General features: G+C 46.7%; 2 protein-coding genes and 1 long non-coding RNA gene across 12 annotated transcripts; 1 reads left to right on the top strand and 2 right to left on the bottom strand.

The window, feature by feature from the left end:
• Positions 1 to 3,701: 3,701 nt before the first annotated feature.
• LOC125513206 (bisdemethoxycurcumin synthase-like) lies at positions 3,702 to 5,540 on the bottom strand. Its single transcript, XM_048678239.2, has 2 exons — positions 4,907 to 5,540; positions 3,702 to 4,796 (listed from the first exon to the last, which is right to left on the bottom strand). The coding sequence occupies exons 1-2, from the start codon at positions 5,118 to 5,120 to the stop codon at positions 3,814 to 3,816; spliced, it is 1,197 nt and encodes a 398-aa protein (XP_048534196.1). The 5' UTR covers positions 5,121 to 5,540; the 3' UTR covers positions 3,702 to 3,813.
• A 629-nt stretch (positions 5,541 to 6,169) lies between these two features.
• Positions 6,170 to 6,643, top strand: LOC147965350 (uncharacterized). Its single transcript, XM_087530422.1, has one exon. The coding sequence runs from the start codon at positions 6,170 to 6,172 to the stop codon at positions 6,641 to 6,643; it is 474 nt and encodes a 157-aa protein (XP_087386548.1).
• Positions 6,644 to 6,699: 56 nt separating this feature from the next.
• On the bottom strand, positions 6,700 to 14,948 carry LOC125513207 (uncharacterized). Of its 10 annotated transcripts, XR_015608297.1 has the most exons (10): positions 14,448 to 14,941; positions 14,249 to 14,363; positions 12,552 to 12,758; positions 12,370 to 12,460; positions 11,645 to 11,719; positions 11,320 to 11,407; positions 10,635 to 11,164; positions 10,381 to 10,447; positions 9,673 to 9,845; positions 6,700 to 7,561 (listed from the first exon to the last, which is right to left on the bottom strand). It is a non-coding gene; the product is annotated as an uncharacterized LOC125513207 (long non-coding RNA). The 10 variants fall into 10 exon arrangements; XR_015608292.1 differs by having other exon boundaries at positions 6,700 to 7,059; positions 7,326 to 10,447; positions 14,448 to 14,948; XR_015608295.1 differs by having other exon boundaries at positions 9,673 to 10,447; positions 14,448 to 14,945.
• Between the last annotated feature and the right edge of the window lie 1,853 nt (positions 14,949 to 16,801).

The following is a 16,801-nucleotide window of genomic DNA, read 5'->3' as shown; positions in this document are numbered from 1 at the left end:
CTCTTTCCTTAATTGAAAAGACATGCAACGCTCCTGCATGTTCTTGAAAAAAAAAACGAACAGAGTGGAGAGGACAAATTCTTCTTTGGAGAAATGAAGCGTACAAGATGACCACGACCCGGCCGATAAAGGCATTCCTCCAATGTGACGCGGCCGCCCTTATGTAACATCATACGTAAATGCATTTCCCACATGACCAACGAGTTTGTGATGTGTCTGCTCCAACCCTGCGAAGACGTACACACTCCATTGTTTTTTTCGCGGGAAAGAGACTTTCGTTAATCAAACTGGGTGATTACAATCAGATATTATAATGCTAGCTATCTCAACAAGCGCGTTAGGAAGTCAACATACAGTTCGTTGTTGCGAGTGGCCCACGCTTGCAAGACGTACACACTCCATTTTATTTTACTCCACATATAAAATTATCTAAGTCAAAATTTATAAAATTTGAACAAGTTTATATTAGAAATAATCAACATATGCAATATTAAGGATATACAATATGAAAATTAATTCCATGCTGAATCTATAATCTTAGTCAATTTTCTTCAAGTTCAACTTAAGACAAAACTATATGCAGAGTAAAAAGAATCGGAAGAAGTATATTGTAACAACAACTACCGCGTTTTACCAAAGTTTATACAACATAACTGCACACCCACACCGCTCTAGAGCATGGCCTGGGCGAAGTCCTAGCTGTTGCTGCCCTTGTCTGTTCTCTCCTCGTGTCTTAACAAAAGTGTACACAACATAAATGGACACCCACGCCGCTCTAGAGCATGGCCCGGGCGAAGTCTTAGTTGCTGCTGCCCTGATCTGTTCTCTCCTCTTTCTTTCTTTTCATCGCCGTCGGACAGGGCTGACATGCTGGTAGTTTCACGGTGCTCATGGGCAGAGCCCGTGGTTAGGTGCTGCCCACTGGACATGATCGTGTGGGCGGCATGGTTGCTGGGGTGTGGCGTCCGGTGATGATGAGTGTTGACCGGGGTGAAAATCTGATCTATCTTCGGATGGACTGGCGGCGGCAAAGCTCGTTCCCTTCTTCATGGCGTCGTCGCGTCTCTCATTGTCTGTCGTGTTGCTCCAGGGGAAACTCTGATCCTCGGGTCGGGCGGTGGTGGCGCTTTGGTGTCGTAACCTTCATGAAGGCGCCTCCTTGGAGCAAACGGTTCATTATATGTGGTTTCATCTCTTCACGGTGACGTGCTCATGGTCGAGGACTCCGGTTGCTCTTGTAGTACTAGGGTTCGTGTTGCTGCGCTCAACGCATTTGTATACTACCTTGGGTCTATACGTGTGTTGTGGTGACATGCGTTTGTATCTGAATTGTGACCGGTCAATGCTTTATATATAAAGCAGAGAGAAAGTTTCTTTGGGTAAAGCCCATCCAATAGACAGCAATAGCAGCCACGTCTCCTCACTCGGAGGAGACTCCCCTAGCCACCTTGCCAACGCGACATGCAAAATCTAGATGGCAAGCGCATATGGTGGGACTCGGCCTCTAGGTCACTGCGGTGGCTGCCCATGGTGGCTGGTGGCGGAGTATAGGAGCATGCTCGCCTGAATCTAGCCGTCGAAGGAGGACCTTCGAGGCTAGGACGATGACCTTAGTTGCGGCGGTGGTGGGATCGATCCGGCTTCACAAGGGAGCCTGCTCTAGATTTAAAGCTTGCCGACTATGTGTTGACTACAACATGACATGTGATCGCCGTGGTTCATCGCATAGATGATTGGATGGTATGGACATGTATGACTCGAGCTTCGGTTGCATCGATCAGATCAACAACATGAATTTGGCGGCTCCTTGACAGCCAGGTGGAGATAACGGTGGTTCTACGTGGATTACTAGTTAGTGCAATATTTGGAAGATCCATTTGCATGGTGCTTAGAATGCCGCTTCATGTCCGGTGGTGAAAACTCTTGTTACGACTATCATTAATTAGCCTGTCACACAGCGATGAACTTGCGTTGTTTCCATGTCGAAAGCGTTATCTTCTTTTTTCGAAAAGGATCAAATCTATTATAAAAGTATATCAAAAGTATAAAACATTTCAAACATAATAAAAATTACATCGAGATTCTGAGACGACAGAGCGACCACAACTGCCGCCAGAAGGAGCCGTTGACACATCGTTGTCGTCGCTCCCCTACCGGAGCCGACTTGACCATGCCGATGACAATCGTGAAGTCTTCATGCACGTGCCTCTAAAGACTAGCATCCTGGAGCCGCAGTTGTCACCGTTGAACTGTTGCATAGATCTGAAGCAACTTGCGCCGAGTCTCATCACATGACGAGAAACCGTAACCTCACCGCCCCAAGGAGATGACATGATTCTACACCAGAGCTCTGCCGACTACGTCCAAACGGACAAACTCGAGGGGGACTGAATCTCGGAAGACAGACTTGAAGAAGAAACACCGCCATCTACCCGAGTGCCGCACCTACGAGGACGAAAAAACCTTAACGTAAACTACTAACTGGAATGGAGGCACCATGATTCCTCTCCCCTCTGCCGGCCGCCAGAGTGGCAGGCAGAGGGGAGGCGAATCCACGCATTTGCCGATGAAGTCTGGAGAAAAAAGGGGAGAAGACGAGAGGAAGTCCTCTGAAAACGTCTTATATTGTGGGACCGAGGGAGTATTTAATAAGTAGGTGTGTTTTCCCTGAAACATAATATTTGTCGACGCATTAATCTACATGAAGTGCAATGCATGCATACATTACCACTAAGGCTAGTCATAGTGGGGAGTAACTTAGACTAGTAATATACATATGTTACTAGTTCGTGTTACTACCTTCATAGCGGGAAGTGTCATATAGGTGTAGTAATATACGTATCTTCATTTATTGCTTCGTAGACTCATTTTGTATTGGGAACCGCTATGTGATGGTAACATATTATGTTATTCTATTTGTCTCTCTCCTCTTTAATTACATGACACATCATCTTTTTTGTTTATATGGCATCTACGTTACTACTTATATTACTCTCACTATGACTAGCCTAAATGAGCAGCAGCAGTTATACATGCATTTGTGTGTTTTCATCTAATCATTGCATTCAGTGATTTAATATGGCTTAAAATATAAACATAGGATGGAGAAAAGTAAAAAATGGGACTAAGAAATTGCTTTTTATCAAGATAGGCGCTTTAAACTGAAAATGAAGGAGTACAATCTTGTTTAGAAAAAAGAAAGATGGCTTCTAGCCTCTGCATCTTCAAATATATACAGTATTATTGTATTAAAGTTGATGCACGGGAACAAGGCTAAAATCACCGACTAGCAGAATGAAGGACTGACAATTATGCCAGCTTTATTACAGGCTATGTATGAAATACCTACAACTAAGTTGATTTTTCCACAGTAATGCCTTCAAAAAGTTATAACACGCTTATGTCGTCACTGTGTTCGACCAAATACAATCAGGACAAGGATGATCATCGTGAATGCCAAGACCAACAAATCAAGGTCATGAAGTCAATGCTTTCAGAAGACAGCTTGCAAGACATTTTGTATCGTCGGACGGAGGGAGTAGTTTTGCAAACTACATTTTTTTTTTGCGCATAATTGCAAACTACAAAATTTGTTCTATCACTCATCATATGCGTTGATTGAAGAGATTTTTCGGCTGGACCCTTTGAACTGAAATGAAGAGAGTAGAGCGTACATAAAAAAGACAATACATTTTTACATATTATGATCAAATTTACAACACATATATTTATTAAATAAAGTTGTTTCATATTCGGTTCAAAATTGAAATACAAGGGACTAATAAGGACGGACGGAGGAAGTAGCTACTAGTTTTAGCTACCACAGGCGGCACGCAACACCATCGTCTCAACCGTGACACCCGGTCCGAGCCCAAGCAATACACCCAGACCGTGGCGACCCACCACATGCTCACGACGGCGGCGGATCTCGTCGAGGACGAAGATCACTGTCGGCCCGGACATGTTTCCGTACTCACTGAGTACATGTCGGCTTGCCGTCAGCTTCTTGGGCTCCAACCGGAGTCCCGCCTCCACGCTGTCCAAGATTGCCCGCCCGCCGGGATGCACCGCCCAGAAAAGGTCGTTCCAGCCACCGCTCAACCCAAGCGGCCCGACTGCGTCGGCCATGCACTGCTCGATGTTTTCCCGGATCAGCGCCGGCATCTCGAAGGAAGGGTTGAAGACGAGCCCGTCTTCCCGAAGTCGCCCCACCGCGCCGTGCGTACTCTCAGGTATCACGCTCTGCGAGGCGGCCACCATCTCGAAAATCGGGCGCTCGGCGGAGGCGTCGGGTTCGGCTCCGACTATCACGGCGGCCGCGCCGTCGCCGAAGAGAGCCTGCATGATGATCGTGTCGACGTGGGCCTCGTCGGGCGCGCGGAACAAGATGAGGGTGAGCTCGGCGCAGGCGACGAGGACGCGGGCACCGCGGTTGTTCTCGGCGATGTCCTTGGCGACGCGGAGCGCGGCGGACCCGCTGGAGCAGCCGTTGAGGTAGAGCATGGTGCGGCGGACGGACGGGTCGAGGCCGAGGAGGGAGGCCAGGCGGAGGTCGACGCCCGGCATGTGGGCGCCGGAGTAGGTGCTGACGACGAGGTGGGTGATGTCGGCGGCTGGGCGGCCCCACTCCGCGATGGCCTTGCCCGCTGCCGCTGCCGCGAGGTCCGGAACGGCGGTGGCCGCGATGTCCATCCGGGCATCTAGGGATGGCAACGTGCGGTCGATGAACTCCGGGTGATGCTGCAGCAACTCCTCCGTGTGGTGGAAGTAGCGCTTCTTGATGGCCGACCTGTCACCTGATCAAACACGTACGCAGCCATGCATGGGATGGGAGCAAACGCGCGAGCATGCATCAGTCTCACGGGTTTACAGTGGGACTAACAGAGTAATTGAAGATGTCGCATACAGATTCTGTTGAGCTTGGATTTGAGCTTGGTGAGGTGCTGCTTTTGGGTGACGCGGAAGTAGTAGTCCGCGTACTCGTCCTGGCGCACGCAGTTCGCCGGGTTCGCCGTTCCGATAGCCAGCACGGACGCTGGGCCGTCGGCGCGCTGCGCCTGCCGCATCTTACGAATGATGGCGGCCGTGGGGCTTGCTGTTAGATTTCCGAGCAGTGCCATTTAGGTATGCGGGGTGAATTTAGCTTTGATTTGGAGGTAATGGATGTTTAGAGCAAGCGCGGGCTAGCGAGTTATATATAGTACCACGGCATGTTCTTTTATTAACGGAGAGCTACAAGTGGTCGATATAGTAGGAATATAAGAGCACTGGTAGGGTGCCCGTGTTTGAAATAGTTTGCAAGAGTTACATGTTAATTTTTTAAGGGCTTGCCTCACCGTAGATCCAGACCCCCGTCATTGATTCCACTCCGCCTAGGCCGCCGCCTGCCGCCGCGCAGCCCCATTGCGTTCGCCTCCGCTCCGGCCGCCTCCGCCCCGCCCGCCTCCTCTCCGGCCGCCTCTGCCTCCGGTCCATCCTTCGCCCGGCCCTGCTCCGTCCGCCTCCTCTCCGGTCTGTCCGCCGCCCCGCCCCGTCCGCCTCCGCCCCGCGCCGCACGCCGCCGCCCCGCTCCGTCCGCTTCCGCCCCGCTCCCTGATGAAGCTATGTACCTAGGGTAGGATCATGGACCTGTCCTAACTGCCCTACCCAAGGACATCTCTAGAAGAAACCACCTTTCAATCGACTTGGAGGTGTTCCACTCGACAGACTCGAAGACGCTCGACCAAGAAGCAATCACTCGACCAAGATCCAGCCACTCAACGGCCAAGAGACCTGAAGTCACTCCGCACGCTAACGGTCGATCATTAAGTAGTTTTTATGGTCATCATAACACTTTATTACTAGCGTTACCAGTAACGCCCTGCCTTAATGTACATTGAACCCTTTGTAACGTGGGCTGGCCGGGGTCCTGGCGCACTCTATATAAGCCACCCCCTCCTCCGAGACAAGGGTTTGCACCTCTGTAACCCATATTCATATAATCCAGTCGACCGCCTCCGGGCTCCGAGACGTAGGGCTATTACTTCCTCCGAGAAGGGCCTGAACTCGTAAACCTTGCGTGCTTACAACTTCTCCACAGCTAAGATCTTGCCTCTCCATACTTACCCCCCTACACTACTGTCAGACCTAGAACCACGACACTCCCCGCTCAGCCGCCGCCCGCTCCCCTATGGCGTCGAAGAAGATGCCGAAGGGCAAGTCCGGTTTCTTCGGCATGAGGGCGAAGCCGTCCGAGAACTTCGGACTGGAGTTCTCTGATGCCGGGCAGCGTCGGTGGCTCGGCACGTATCCCACCGCCGATGAGGCCGCGTGTGCCTACGGCGTGGTGGTGTGGCGTGCCGGACGGCCGAAGACGGACCTAAACATCCCGGAGGTCGAGTCCCAGGCGGTGGCGGAGTGGCTCGTGCCGCAGGGCATCCGGATGGAGGAGATGCCGGCTAAGAAGAGACCGGCGGTTGTTGTTGCTCCCGGCGAGAGCGACGAGGCGGCGATGGCTTGGTTTGCGCGATTTGCAATTTGCTGCAAAGCCATCTCTAATGAAATGCTATTTGCTGCAAATTTAGAGGTAACACATACCAGAAGTCCAACCACAACCACAACCAGAGATAACATAGTGTGCCAAGCGGATATCAAAAGAACATGATCCACAGCCAGAGGCTCGGGATAGACCAAATGCAGCGACCATTAACAAATCCAAACTCAGTGTTAACAACAACCACTTATATATATTTGGACGTACATAGAAATTAGATATTTCCTAATTGTTTGCATAACAAAAAACATCTGTCTACAAGAGAACGAAAGACTAACCTATTGATGAGCACAACAGTACATACCATCCCATCATGATGTTGCCATCTCTCACACTTGATGATTACATCTTGTTATTTCTAACATGTACACCATGGGGCGATTGCTTTATTAGAAATATATTTACACAATATGATCAGAGCAACATCAAGCAGTCGGATGTTGGTGCACAGATTCTCCTCAAATTCCACACGCAACCATTGTAGAGAAGAACGACATATTTTTCTTAGGTTATTTTTTATCGAGCTCCTACAGAAAAATTCAAAGAAATCATGAGGATCATGGAGCCAAGCAAACTACTCAGAGTAAATCATGAGAGGAGAAGCCTCTCAACCTACTACAGGGAATCGAGTCAACATTAATTAGTGTAAGAATTAAACCGTAATGTCGATCAACAACCCAGTAGTTGATAAAATAACCCTGACATTAGGAGTAGAGATACACCCAAATAGCTATATAATTTTCCTGATTTCCATACTATTTAGATTTTGAAGGCGAATAAAGGAATTGCTTACAGTACAAAATATATGTGCAGATGTGCTTTATGGAGCAAACAGGCTAGGTGCTCGCTAGCTAGAGATTATCCCATGCCAATAATTCATCAGTGTGTGTGACATGACCGTGCGTTGCCACGGGCCTTTTGTTGTATAAAACTTAATGAACTTTTGACCCATTTCAACAACATAGCCTGAACACCCTTGTCAATGAATTCTATTTGAATATCGTAATCCATCTTCATCTCTCTGATACTCTGCAAAAACAAATATATATAGAAACACACCTTTTGTATTATCATGCACAAGAAATATATAAAGAATAATTATGTGTATGCATCTCTTCTGATTGTTAAAACAAGACAATTTTTCAGTCCGGTCCTTCATAAAGCTTTGTCAATCGGCATTTTCAAAGCATCATTGGAAGCCATTAGTTTTCATCTCTGATCTCAAAAGTGGACATGTATAAACAATATTAAAATAAATATAAGGTCATATTTTTTTGAGGGGATAAATAAGCTCACATATAATATATATTCATTGGTGAGACGCTAAATGCGAGCATATTCATATTCTGATGATAATGAGACATACTTCTTCACCCACTATCTCCACCTTTCTAATTCTCGAGTTCCCTTCCACCATCACGTCCACACGTAATCATACGCTTTTATATCTGGCGTAAATTCTAGAAGTCTATCCTCCCCACCCCCCCCCCCCCCACTCTATCTATAGTTTTTTTACATGTAGAGAAGTTGCCACCTGTCTCTCTCAATGCCTTGCTGAACCCTCTACTTATGGTTGCCATCACAAAAAAATTAGGCAAGATAGTGGTCATAGGTGGTAATTATCTAAATTAGCCAGCCATAGGCCCTGTTTGGTTCGGTTGTGGATTTCTAAAAGCAGTTGTGAAAAATCTGATGTGAAAAAGATATAGGTCATTTGACAAACCAGCTGATACAGTTTTTTCAGATTTTTGCCCGCATCCAAATCAGATTTTGAAAAGCACGTCCTGGGCTGCTTCCGCTTTTGATTCAAATTTTGGCAGCGGATTTCTGGAATCGGATTCTGCTGGGTTTGCCCTTTGGTTCAGATTCTGCTGCGCGGCAGCGGAATCCGTCGATAAAAGCTGAACCAAACAGGGCCATAGTGTATATAAGATGTCGTGCACACACTGCAAATTGTCGAGGGCAGGGCAACAACTATTTTCAATAAACAAAGATACACCAGAAAATAGAGTTAAAGACCAAAATAAAAGAGGGTTGCCCTAGCAACATGCGGGTTCAATCCCAGTGTAATACAAAAAGGAGACTCTTCACCTTGTGTTGTAACTCTTTTACAGTTGGTACTGCATTGATCTACACAAGTAAACTTGACCGGCTTTATCAAATAAAAGTTTGCACTTTGAACAAAATCTAGCACACCCAGTTTTGCAGCTTTCGCTATCTGTGAAAACTGAACTATGCCCACCAGTTGGTCCACAAATTCAAGCGAGGCAACTGAATAATGAAGAAGTGCCCATGATACACGTCAAATTAACTATTCATGTCATGTCAATCATCTCATCAAGACCTCTTTAACTTTTGTAGTCCTCCACTAATTAGAACCTGATATTTTGCTTAGCATCACAATGGCAATTTATTTTTCAACCTCAGCCCTTGCTGTCTGCCTCAACTCACCTTGACAACAAACGACAAGCATGATAGAATAGCTCAATGAGCGCACAACAGATAAAAGAGAAAGGTTTTAAAATGACTAACCACGAGCATGATGAGGGGCTTGGTTAGTTATGTGTGGTAATTGCCTATAAACTTTGAAGACACACGCATGAAAGATGAAAGCCATGAATTGGAACAAGTACTCCTACATGGTAGGATACACATGTTTGATGTCGTAGCCAATGGAAAAATGAAGGCTCTTTTTTTAGTATTGATAGTTGACACCTGAAGTACACCTTAACTTTTATCTTCAAATTTCCAGCTTGGCATAGAAACTGAACATAGTCTAAAAATTCAAGCCTTGCGATGTCATGATCCTTATTGATTAAAATTAGGCACTTTAAAATCTAAAATTGGTGCGGACTAATAAGGAAAAGTTTTGAATTGATTTTGTTAAAACATTTCAAAAACAATTATGAGGCAAATGGGATTGGTAGAACTAAATGGATATCTTGGTATTCTCTTGAAATTATATATGTTGAATATATCCTTGGCTATAGTTATAACCCTATGTGTAAGTACTGACCCTTTCACCCTAATTTCCAGATCTCGGTTGAACACATAATCGAGTGATCACTCGATCAGGAAAACATGCATTGTATCCTTGTAAATAAACTTCAAGATTGCATAAAAGATAGGAGGTATATGACCTGACAATATGATGATGGTATCATCCCATAAGTCATTAGCACGTTGTAGAGAATCTATGTTGCTACCAAGCAGGCCAAACATGAAACATCGAATATGCAAGAACTGAGAGAATCTCTTCATAAAATCAATTTAATGACTTGAATGTGGTTCTTCAGAAACAACACTCTGAAGCCTACAAGTGTACATGTGATTAGTTCTAGGACAGTTCATACATAGTAATTATGTGATGCACCCCAGACTATGAGGCTGCTCTTATCTCCAATTGACATTAAAGTATGCATGTATATCAAGTTTATCATGTCGGCATATACATCAGCAAAGCTAGCCCCTACAAATGTAAATATGATTAGTTTTAGGGCAGTTCATACAGAATAATTATGTGATGTGCCTCAAACTGTTCCTATGGTCTTATCTCCAATTAACATTATAAGGTGGATGAACAACCTATAAATTTGAATTTTTTTTCTAGTGTTTGCAGAATTACCACAAGCAAGCAGCTGGATAGTAAGATGGACATGGGAAATAGCACACCGGAAAATTAGTGCCAAATTACGCTGAACATGATATCTAGTTTATAATTTAGAAGTTTGATGTGGTCCATAATCAACCTAGGGGGAAAAAGCACATGGACAAGCATAAGATAAAGAACCGGCAATATACCACACTAATTTGTATTTTCATCTCTTCAGAGTTAATTGGTTATATACCTGGTACCCAAACTGTGAGAAATCTGCCAACCATCTGTTTGCTGGCAACCAAACAATACCTAGACACCTGGTAAAAACACAATATTTGTCTTACTGCATGAACTTAACAGAAGCATCATCAAGAAGGTAGGATAGGACTGCTGAGCACAAATAGTTGCAGATAATTTTAAATATATTAACATTTAAAAGAGAAATATTAAGATATTTAAAGAACAAGCATATGAAATTTAATGGTACATGCCAAAAGAAAATACCTAGAAGTATTTGGCTGCTCTTCATCTTTTTCCATAGGTGTTTAAGTACCATAGCCATATGGGAATGGTGAAAAATATGCTCCATTACTTGTATCCTCCTCAATATACTCATCGACCGGTGATCCGATACACTTGAAATTTCTATCAAAATCGCTCGGCCTGACTCCTATGTTAACAGGGTTGCACACACTAAACCTACGGGCCAATATTGGTTGTGAGAACATATCATTTCCTGAAACCCTTAAACTCCGACTCAGGTTTCGGAATGATAGTGGTGGAAAATGATGAGCTATCATGTCTTCTCAATGATACCTTAAAATCAGCATCTAGTTCCACAACCGGATCAGGGACAGGGAATGGCGTGTGATAGCCAGCATGAATGCTAGACCCAGCGTTCTTGTTTAGTGTCCTCATAATAAGTGATATCCGAGCACATAGATATCAGCAGGGGTGAAGAATGGATTCAGTCATCTAAATTTAACCCCCTTGATGGGCATTGGCCACCAACATTCCACGTCGACACAAAGATTCTGCACAGATAAGGAAGCAAAATAATGACGTCTCAGAATGCGCCATCGAATAGAATTACGAAAACCACCTAACGTGATATGATCTGAATAACATGAACAGTAGCGCAGCAGATCCCTATTGCAATGTAGGAGCACAGACAGTGAACAGGTGGTACCTGTAATCTTGGGCTTTTGTCAGGCGTGACACATCAAATTCATTCCCTGATCTACGAACATGATCGATATTTCGCTTCAACGACCGTTCTGAAGTAGGCCCATAAGGAACAACATAAACATAATAACTAACAATCAGATAAGTTGGGCTGCTCCAACAAACAATCGGATAAGTAGATTGTTTATATTTATATTTGGCAAAAGAGGCATAGCAGTTAAAAAGAGAGCTCTGACCAAGCAGCAACAAAGAAAGAAAAGAGGTAGCTGCAATTTTGATGTATGAAGAGAGAGAGAGGGGGGAGCGTGGTCCAAATGCTTTAACTGTACCAATTCTGCTTTTCTTGGCAGCGCCTGTGTCCCTCTACAAGCAGCTGGTCCTCCGTTAATCACCTTCGTCCCGTCCTGCGTCACTAACACAAAATTTAGCCCCTGGACTAAACAGAGACAGCAAAAATGCAAAGGAAAAACTGACAAATTCTTCAGTAGTTCTTCGTCCCTGGGATCAAAAGTAGAAACTTGACCACGTTAAAAAAAAAACTACTCCTATCTGTTGTTGACATGAGAAGCATATACAAAAAAAATATAGGCAGCTCCGGACAAACATAACATCTACTGCGTGTGTTACTTGGGAAAAAGTAATGTTTGATTGGGACGTTCTATGTACTTGTACACCATTGAATTGATTTCAGACAAGGGATGAACTGAGGCTTGGAGGAGGCCATGTCCTATGTGAAGAGACAAGACGTTCTTTTGATGGGGACCTGATTGGTGCTAATGCGCCTCTGAATCAATGCTTGGAACATGGACTGGAAGCGTCCGACGGAAGTGAGAAATTACAGGCACGGGATGATGATGATGGCAATCTCAAATGCATTGAACGAAGGGGAACCTTCCTGGATCACACACAAAGGATGAGCAACAAAATGCGAGAAAAATAGTTGGTGTCTAGAGCTGTACTACACCCTTGATTAAAACTTAAAATCCAAAAGGTATAGTGTGAGAAAAGCAGAATCCTACTCTGACTCTATCTTTGGGAGAAAAGCATTGTTTACCTTGGGTAGTAGCATCGTTATCCGCATGGAAATCCTGCGCCTTGCCCTTGATGTTGAACCACATCCTGACAGGGGACTTGGACCAGGAGACCTGCACATTCAGAGACGAATTAGCCATCAAAATCAACCAATGGCGGTTCTAATGGAACAACAGCTTGAAGAAGAAGTAGGCCGGCACGCACCTTGCTCTACATGTTGATCTCCTCCCGCATTGTATCATAGCAAGGCAGACCCTGAACCTGAAGCAGCATGACCGGATTTACCCACGGCTGAGTGACGGCGCTCTGACTCTATCCTCTCCTTTGCTCTCTGTGGTCCTCTCCTGTCCTCTCTTTGGCCTAGTCGAACACCACGTCCGCTTCTCCTTGGCGCAAGGCTTCCTTTGTTCACTGAGAATGAAAGGAAAAGAAGGAAGTCAATGTCAGAAATACAAGAAGGCAATAAAAACAAAGATCACAACATCCTGTAGCTTGAAGCAAAGTAATCTCCCTTCTAAAACATACTATTCCCTCCGTTCCTAAATATTTGTCTTTTTAGAGATTTCAAATGGACTACCACATACGGATGTATATAGACATATTTTAGAGTGTAAGTTCATTCATTTTGCTCCGTATATAGTCACTTGTTGAAATCTCTAGAAAGACAAATATTTAGGAACGGAGGGAGTAATAGCTACCAGATAGAAAATCAATTCTTGCATGCAGCTATAATTGGCAAGAAATTTCACTTTTAAGAAGGTGGCTGAGTAGATCACTACACATGTTGGTTGTAAGATGTATAAGTACGACTTAACAGAATTATAACGAGTTATATGTTAAATTATACAATCTACAGTGCCATTAGAAAGCATCACACATCATGGATTAAGCTCTACCAATACGAAATACCTTGAACTGTTTGCTTCATATCTAAAACTCCGTACCGCATATATGGACACATACCGAACATGTGCAGTTGTAAACAAAAAAACAATGAATGGTATCTGCTTCTAAAAATACAGAATTTAACAATAAAATATGTTTATTTTATAGAAGATTTATTCAGAGCTACCTTCTAGGCAGTGCATTCAAAAATCAAGAACGGTCCCCACTAAATTTTGAATAACATAGGTTTAATTTTTCTCATCAAGTTAAATCAATAGGCATGGAAACCACATTGTAAATTCTAGAAATAGTTATACCACAAACAGTAAGCTAATAGATTTAACTGGATTGAACAACAAAATCTGAAAAATCAGAAGATATATATTTATCTGTTAGCCTATTATTATGGAAACTGTTAGCACCACTCCCGTCAGCTCTAACTTCTCTTCTAACTGATGCGCTTAGTTAGCAGCTATTTCTTATTAGGGATGGAAGAATACTGCTCTCCTACAATCGGCAGAACCGTAAGTAATGATGCGACATTTGCCACTTTGAAGAACAATCCATATTGCAAGTGATAATGTGAAGCAGAGATATCTTCTAATGCCAACAAGAAATGACCATGCTAGAAAAGCAAGTTGTTTGCAAATCAAATTGGATGAATAAATTGGAAGTACAAATGTACTTAAAATAAAGATGTTTTGATCAAGTTCATTAATAAATAACATGCACTAAACCACTTGTTATAATAAGGATGCTAGAGAGATTACTTGAAATCCATACAAGCGAGCAATTAGAATTATGTGGTGCAGAAGAATGACTTTGGGCTGTCAAAAATAAAGAACAATGATTGTGTCTGTCTATACACGATTTTCCTCTGCTCAAGCAAGCAAGCAAGAATCAAACAACACAATATACAACAATTTGATTGCACACACGTTCAGACTGGACGGATACGTGCACATTAGCAAACACCACCAAGTTGTGTCCAGACCAGGCCAGGGGGTGGAGCTCACCACACCAGGCCAGGGGGTAGGAGGAGGGAGTAGGCAGCCGCAACAGCCATGAGGGAGGGCTCGTCCTCGTTCACCTGAAGCAGTAGGAGCAGCAGCTGGTCCAGATCCGAGCAACCTGCACAGAAAACAAAGGAAAGGAAAGGAATCACAAGGAGGGGCATGAAGAAACCGACAAGACAAGGGAAGGAGGCGCGCGCACCATGGTCGGAGGTCGCCGGAGATGGCCTGCAGCCAACGCGCGTCCTTTCCTTGGAGGTTGAGGCGTCGGACCTCCACGGGTAGCTAGGGTTTCGGACGTCTCAGTCCATGGCTGCAGCCGGGTCGGACCTCCATGGTTGCAGCCGGTGCGGCTGCGGATCTGGGCGCTGCCTCCCCTTGCCGCCGGACCCCTTCCATTCCCTTCCCTCCCTTGGGAGAGGGAGAGAAGGTGAGGGGGAGGAGGAGTCCGCCGACGGTGTTGCCATGGCCGGGCAGGCCGGACGGGAGGTGGCGGGGGCGGCCGCGACGGGAGGTGGCGGGGGCGGCAGCGACGGGAGGCGGCGTTTGAGGGAGGGGGTCGGCGGCGGCTGCGAGGGCGAAGGATCTGGTGTGGCGTCGCTCGAGGGCAAAGGCTTCGCTCGCTCGTTCGCAACGCACGGGCAACGTCTGGCTAATTTTCGTAGGTTACGTCGTAGAACTTTTTTAGGAAGATTTTCTGTAGATGAACCGTAGTGTTTCACAATGACCTCGTGGTAGCATATCGTTTTTTTGTTGTCTCGAGGGAGGAAGGGAGGAATCGTTGGGTAGCCGGAGGTGGGATCGAGGACGAAAATTAACCGTCTCTCGTGGGATGAAAATTGACCGGGAGAGCCTACCAACTGCTTCATTAGGAGTAGAGATCATCTACGTCCGCGTGCGCGTGGTCCATACCCGGCTCAAACGCTCGGATGGACGACCTAGTCATTGACCGGTCACAAAAATTTCATGTAGACGCGTCTCAGTCAAAACTGCTCATATCCAGCTTAAATACGGGACGCCCGAGTGCAGGCACGTTCGCCAACCCCACTGCAGGTCTTAGCGGTCCCATCTTGCCATAATTTTGGTACGGCATGTTAGAAGGGAGAGAGGGATTTGGTGGAATAGTTGTTATATTGCTTGAGCCTCGTGGGCATATATATATATATATAGGAGTACATGATCAATTTGGAGTACAAGACAAGCCAGAATAATTCCTAGTTTATCTTATGTTTCCTAACTAATCACGATACTCAATACCCCCGCAGTCACAACAGTAGCGACTCAAACATTGAGACTGGAGAAGAATCCAAAGACAATCCGACGGACACCCCCTCACAGTCGTAACGGTCGACGCATCGCGGAGTCGTGGCTGGAGTGAAAACCGACGAGATTGCTCAAGCAGGCGGTAGCCCCTTTGTGTCGTTGTCAAGGTAGCCGAGAGCGTGGGTGGTGGAGCCGTGGTCGAGATAGCCGTGCGAAGAATGCCGTGGTCGAGGCCGAGTCGGGGTGACTGGTGTCGAGAAAGTCGCCGTGGAGCCGCGGGCGCTAGGGGGTGCCGAGTGAGCATGGGCACGGTGGTGTAGAAGTAATGGTGCGCCGGGAAAAAGATGTTGTTGACGACGCGTCGTGCCGGGGTTTCCAACCCCGGGGACACATCGTAGATGAAGGCACACATCGGTGTTGCCAACACCGGACATGCGTAGACGAACGAAGACGAAGTTGACGAAGCGCCGCACCAGGCTTGCCAGACCCGAGGACACGTCGTGGATGAAGGCACGTGGCGGTGTTGCCAACACCGAACATGCGTATAGTGGGACTTGCACGAGCTATCCACCATGTCGAAGAAGTCGGAGAAGCCAGCAGAGAAGGACTCGACGATGGTTGCGGCGCCAATCGGCGCGGCGACGATGTCACCCGCGGTTGTCGGAGTAGAAGAAGTGGTCGGGGTAGATGACAGCGACGCTGGCGACAGGTCAGTGCTGGACGAAGATGAAGGAGGTGGACGGGTGGCGGCGGCTACGGGGCTAGCGGCGGCGGTAGCGAAAGAAGAGTGGCGGGAGCAGCGGCGGCTAGGTTAGAAGCGCGGCGGCGATGCTCGAAGTAGGCGAAGAATCCTGACAGCGTGACAAAGACTGACGCGGACGGTGGCGTTCCCGCGCCAAGGAAGACGGTACGGCGCATGCCACGGGAGGTCGACGCGCGGGGACGGTGGTGGACCGTGGGCCGTGACGCGACGGCCCGAAGGGGCGACGCAGTGGCGGCGGGCAGGTCGGGGCGACGGCAGAAAAACCTCGGGGTGACGGCGGGGACCGCGGGCCGTGGTGCTGCGGCCCGAAGGGGAGACGCAACGGCGGCGCGCGAGTCGGTGGAGCCGTGGGGACGGCCTCGGGCGGCGGCGGAGACAGCGTGCCATGCTCGCTACGGCCCGATGGGGCGACGCAGTGGCAGCGCGAGGGTCGGTACTGCCACGAAGACGGCCTGGAACGGACGTACTCGAGGCGGCGGTAGACCGCAGGCTACGGCACTACGGCCCAAAGGGACGACGCAGCGGCAGCA

The sequence above is a fragment of the Triticum urartu genome, chromosome 6A (assembly GCF_056163025.1).
Source record: "Triticum urartu cultivar PI428250 chromosome 6A, HENAU_Tu73, whole genome shotgun sequence".
Taxonomy (NCBI): domain Eukaryota; kingdom Viridiplantae; phylum Streptophyta; class Magnoliopsida; order Poales; family Poaceae; genus Triticum; species Triticum urartu.
Note: the sequence above shows the minus strand (reverse complement) of the source record. Positions and strands in the feature narration are given on the sequence as shown.